Source organism: Misgurnus anguillicaudatus, chromosome 12 (genome assembly GCF_027580225.2).
Source record: "Misgurnus anguillicaudatus chromosome 12, ASM2758022v2, whole genome shotgun sequence".
Classification (NCBI taxonomy): Eukaryota; Metazoa; Chordata; class Actinopteri; order Cypriniformes; family Cobitidae; genus Misgurnus; species Misgurnus anguillicaudatus.
In genome coordinates, this window is record NC_073348.2 from 25909518 (window position 1) to 25914952 (window position 5435).

At 37.7% G+C, this 5435-nt stretch overlaps 1 protein-coding gene across 1 annotated transcript; it reads left to right on the plus strand.

Moving 5' to 3' along the window:
• Positions 1–1170: 1170 nt before the first annotated feature.
• On the plus strand, positions 1171–5096 carry LOC129446296 (uncharacterized). The gene is made up of 7 exons (XM_073873700.1): positions 1171–1356; positions 1483–1599; positions 1738–1867; positions 2020–2173; positions 2265–2368; positions 2480–2605; positions 5039–5096. Exons 1-7 carry the CDS (start codon positions 1227–1229, stop codon positions 5094–5096), a joined length of 819 nt encoding a protein of 272 aa, XP_073729801.1. The 5' UTR covers positions 1171–1226.
• The last annotated feature ends 339 nt before the right edge of the window (positions 5097–5435 follow it).

Consider the following 5435-nt stretch of genomic DNA (forward strand, 5'->3'; position numbering starts at 1 on the left):
TAAAAATCGCCCAATTATGTAAAAATGATGTAAACATGTACCATTTATATAAAGATATGTGTATTTGGGATTCTGACACATATCTTTGAAGTAGCAATATGTAGCTTTAAGATACTTATATGCACCCTTTAGGTACAAAGGTGTAGTTTTTGAAAGGGTACCAGCACAGTGACAGCGTGAGATTGTGAAGAGGAGGGAGAAACAGATGATTGTGTAAAGATTTGAATGTACAGAACTGGTTATTTAAGTCACAATATGATATTTGTAGTTGGTATATTGTAATTTGTAGTTAAATTATAACTGGAATACAAAATTTTTTAAGGACTGATCATACAGTAAATCTTTTAGCCATTATGTCTCATTTCTATTGGTTAGTCTGACAGAGGGCACTTGTGATCATATCAGGCAAAACTCATTTAAATATCATGTGTAAATGGGGCCTGAAAGGCAAAAATAAAGTGTGAACTTCACACCTCTCGCTAAGAGATAACTGAGCTAGTAGCATCTCATGCTTCTGCTTAAAATGCTACTGCAGTTCAACATAACCAAAATAAAATCATACTGTACTGTATGTTGTTTCAGGTCTTGCCAAGTCAAGTAGCTTTCACAAAATGGACCCTGTTGTGTTTGTACTATAATGATTACAAAAACACAAATAAGAGTCAGGACAATGATGGCCAGTTCTTCTTTTGTCCTTTTACATTTTACAATGGCAGTACTTCTACCAGAGTTCAATAACAACTCACACTACAGACCTAAACCATAATCTATTGACTTTATACTTGTTTAGAGACCCAATCATTCTTAAATAAATCTGTGTGTTATGCAACTGTTCACATACCATCATGGTTATTAGCATATGGATAAATGCATGCATGATAGAGCAACATTTTGCTTTCAGTCCAATGCCAAGAGTAACCTCACAAAAATAATAAAGCACATCAAATATTAGCACAACATTTGAAGGACACTTTAAGTTGTCTTTACTATAAGGGTCATGCATCTGCAAAATCTGACATTAAAGTATTTGTGGTTTATAGCCAAGAACTTGTTAGCTTCTATTAACACTCTTGTATTTCCGTTATGTTTCATTAAAGCGTGTTAAACTTAGAGCATAAAACAACCAACATAAACAGAACTACACAAGAAGATCATTCACCATTAGCAGAGTTGGTGCTAGAATATAAAAGAGTAGATATACCTGATAGCATTAACCGTAAATCAACATGATCAGGACTGAATCACAGGGAATGAATGAGAGAGTGGAGATGATGGTGGATATTTACGAGAGCGCTGCTTCTTTGAGAGATCACGACTTAACAGATACAAACACACAACAACCATCGCAGCATACAGGTAATGACATTCATTTCAATGTTAAAATATGAACATGATTCAAACTATCAGACACCACTCATGTTTAAATATTCTCCATCTGCTCTGTGGAGAAGAAGAGCATGTAACATCATCTGTCATCTTCAGGAAGTGAGCGTGTGAGGATGAGATGTTACAGATCAGTTACAGTGTGTTTGGTGCTGCTGTGTGTTCTTCTACTGACTGCAGTCATAGTGCTGTGTGTCCTCATCAATACAAATCAACAGTTTAACAACAAAAAACTCACAGAAGAGGGAGACCAACTACTAACCAAATATACGAACATCACAAAAGAGAGAGACCAGCTACTAACCAAATATACCAACATTACAAAAGAGAAAGACCAACTACTAACCAAATATACCAACATCACAAAAGAGAGAAACCAGCTACTAACCAAATATACCAACATCACAGAAGAGAGAAACCAGCTACTAACCAAATATACAAACATCACTATAGAGAGAGACCAGCTATTGAAACAAAATGAAAAGTTAAATCAAGACATCAATAAACTATGGAAATACAATACAACAGGTAATTTTGGACTACACTACACATTTTTTTTTTTAGAAAACCATATAATATTATACAACCTGTAAAATCAGCCTGTGTCAATAAGTGAAGGACTGTGATAGATGATAGTATAGTTAAACTGATTGTGTTTACAGATGGATGGTTTTACTATAACTTCAGTTTGTACTACATTTCATCTGAGCAGAAGAACTGGACTGAGAGCAGAAGAGACTGTATAGAAAGAGGAGCAGATCTGATCATCATTAACAACAAAGAGGAACAAGTGAGTGAAAGAGAGAATGTATCTACTGCAGGTGTAAGGAAGTTAAAACTGCTGTTTGTTATAATATCAATGTGTTATTTCATCGTTACAGAATATTTTTAAGATTTCTGGTAGAGAAATCATCTGGATTGGTTTGTCTGACAATGAGGTAGAGGGCAGATGGAAATGGGTTGATAACAGCACACTGAACACTAGGTGAGAAATCACTAAATTTAACTGATTATTATTCAATAAATGATTGTCACAGTCAGTATCATATCACACAGAAAACAACACTGAAGATCTAATGATGATCTGTTGTTTCAGCTTCTGGGCACCTGGAGATCCCAGAAATCATACAGGTAATGAAGACTGTGTTCAGTCAAATTCATCAGTATGGGTTACTTACACTTGCGATGCCAGGTTTAAATGGATCTGTGAGAAGACTTCTTTGTAATGAGAATGATTTGGAAAATGTATCGGGTTTTTATTATTTTGTCTGTTAGTAAATACAGCTTTCAGTCTCAGCTGTATGAACAGTTTACTATAAGTGTATATTTGGCTTGTAGTAGGCGAAACCAGAGATTTTGCCTTGTGACGTTGGAGTGCTGGTATCTTCTCTGTTTGACATCAGATTGTGCGGCACTTTCTACTTTGTTTACATAAGTGTGCCATATTGTTAGACTACAGGAATTGTTTTCAGGGTTCTGGTTGGTCAAAATGGCTTTACATGTTATATCACCACCTGTTGGTATGGCATGCTCTCTACAGTGGTCATTGTCAGTTTTTGTGTTTTCATGTGGACAGATTTTTTTAAAATGTGCTTTTGGGGACAAGATTGCAGTAAAAGAAAAACTTTTTATAAAAATACTTGTGTACGTGTGGACTAGGCCTGAACTTAATTTTCTTTTTAATACATTTACAGTAATTTCTAAAATTCTGTTTTCACTTTGTCATTATAAGTGCAGATTAATGAGAAAAAAAGTGAATTAAAACATTTGCAGTATCAGGCTGCAATATAACAAAAGTAATAAAAGTCAAATATCTTATTTTGTGTTTAACAGAAGAAACTAATTTATCTTATATAAGTAAATGATGACAAAATGTTGACTTTTTGGTGAACTATCCCTTTAAGGACTTATGGTAAAATTACTTATATGTTTACATTACAGATTCCAAAGTTATTATATTTGACTAAAATTATTTATTTTCGTCTGTCTCAAAGTAAATGTATTAAATCACACAAAATCTCATGATTTTGGGTTAAAACCAGTTCAAGTGCATTCTGTATTGATCCCCTCCCCCAGACGTTTGTCAGTCTTTGGCCCTGTCCCAAATGGCGCACTTCATGTGGACTTTCGGTCTCGTGGACTGGAATTGCGCGTGCACGCTTAGTCTACGAGCCGTAGGGTGTCCCATCTGTCATTTTTACGCTTTAAAGTGTGCTCATCAGCGCCCCCTTTGCCCCCTTGATGCGGTCTCCGGCGAAGCCCGCACTGCAGCAGGCTTCGCGCACTTTACCAACCCCGAAGTCCTTGCGAAAGAGCAATCAGACCAATCAGACGATGGAAGGGAGGAGTTCACACTGACCGGCAACTTCCCTTCCTATTTCCGGCGTGACGCTCAAGTCTGTCCCAAAACACAACTCCGGTGCACCCACGTGGACTCGCATCAAGGGTCCCTAAAGTCTGCACTCTGTGATGTCATCAAAGTGTGGACTCTGAGGAGGACCACAAGTCCGGAGTGTGCCATTTGAGACAGGGCCTTTATCGATTCAAGACACATTATGTAGGATTTCACCACTAGAGGTCGCTATTTCACAGTAACACAATAACAATAACAAAGGTGAAACTAAAAGGATTACTCAATTTTCTTTAAAAAAATCATCCAAAATATTGATGTCTTTCTTTGTTCAGTCAAGAATAAATTAAGTTTTTTAAGAAAAGCATTCAAGGATCTTTCTCAATTTAATAGACTTTATTGGAGCCTAACAGTTTACAATTTAAATGCAGTTTAAAATTGCAGTATAAAAATATAAATAACTCTTTTTAAAGACTTGTATTGGTCAGACAAACAGATAGTCCAGACACAAACTCACACCATTGACTGAGACAATGTTCAAATGAAAGTCTGTTTGGTGTCTCTATTTTAAAGGTGACAGAGAATGAAAAAACTTTTAATCTTGTCTTAGTTAAATAACGGTAGTCTACCCGCATTCACGAACATACTAAAAGTGCTAGACATGCTGAACATCTCCGTTTCATAGAAATTCCTCCATAAAATAGCCCAATCTGAACAACGGATCCATATTACGTAAAATGCATCTCACTCCCCCTGCTCTTATTCAATTCCCTTCCCTACAAAATAATTTGCATATATCCGGCTAGAAGTCTACACAGAAGACCGGAGACCCGAGGACCCAATCTATTACTTCAGGTCCCGGGCTCACATTTAAATAAAATATTTCAAAAAAAATCTTAGATGAAGTATTGCATAAATTGTTCTATGACGCTTAAAATTGCATTAAAAATGTTATATTTGTTTGCTCCAGCCAGGCAGCTAATGTGCATGTTCTCTTGTAATGATTCTAAGGGGCTGGACACACCAAGCTTTTACGCCCGTGGCCGGCGCATGTTTTCAATTGATTCCAATGGAAACTCTGCGTTTTTCAAATAAGCCAGCAGCTAGCGCACCGGCACTCAATGTTAGTTCTCACACGGCCATCCAATCACAATGGATGAGGGGTGGTACATTACCACAGCAACCAACCGGCTCACATGTGAAGTTTTACAGCTACCAAAGTGCTCGGCTGAAAAACAGCTGGCATTCGGCGTCCTCAAGGCGTTTTCAGCCTCGTTTAAAGTTTTGGTTTGTCCAGCCCCTAAGGCTACCAGTCAGCTTCTGCATGGACGCAAGTACGGGTTCAGGCCCAGATTTTAAATAATACTGTCGGGTCCGGGTTGGTTCAATGTAGCACATTTACGGGTCTCTTCGGGTATGAATTTTTGGACCCGTGTAGACCTCTACATCCGGCCTCTTGCCTCCAACGGGAAGTAAATTGCAGCAGTGTTCACAAAGTTCCAGACGAAATGGCAAGTCACGTTTGGAGGTGTGCTCTTCTATTTGTAAAATTGTGGTCTGTCCATGTTCTGAAGACGGCAAAGTTTGCATTCTTTTGAGTGGCAGCCAATCAGCGTCAAGTGCTTGCATTTCATATGAGGTTGCCAGTTAACCCAGCTAGCCAGTTAAGGGATGCCAAATAGGTGCGTTTAAATCCCCAATC

What these genes read in the sequence shown, in the direction of transcription:
- LOC129446296 (XM_073873700.1), top strand. Translation starts at nt 1,227, where the DNA reads ATGATCAGGACTGAATCACAGGGAATGAATGAGAGAGTGGAGATGATG. An exon ending in ACAACCATCGCAGCATACAG is followed by an intron (nt 1,357 to 1,482) that starts GTAATGACATTC and finishes TGTCATCTTCAG; the next exon opens with GAAGTGAGCGTGTGAGGATG. An exon ending in CCTCATCAATACAAATCAAC is followed by an intron (nt 1,600 to 1,737) that starts AGTTTAACAACA and finishes TAACCAAATATA; the next exon opens with CCAACATCACAAAAGAGAGA.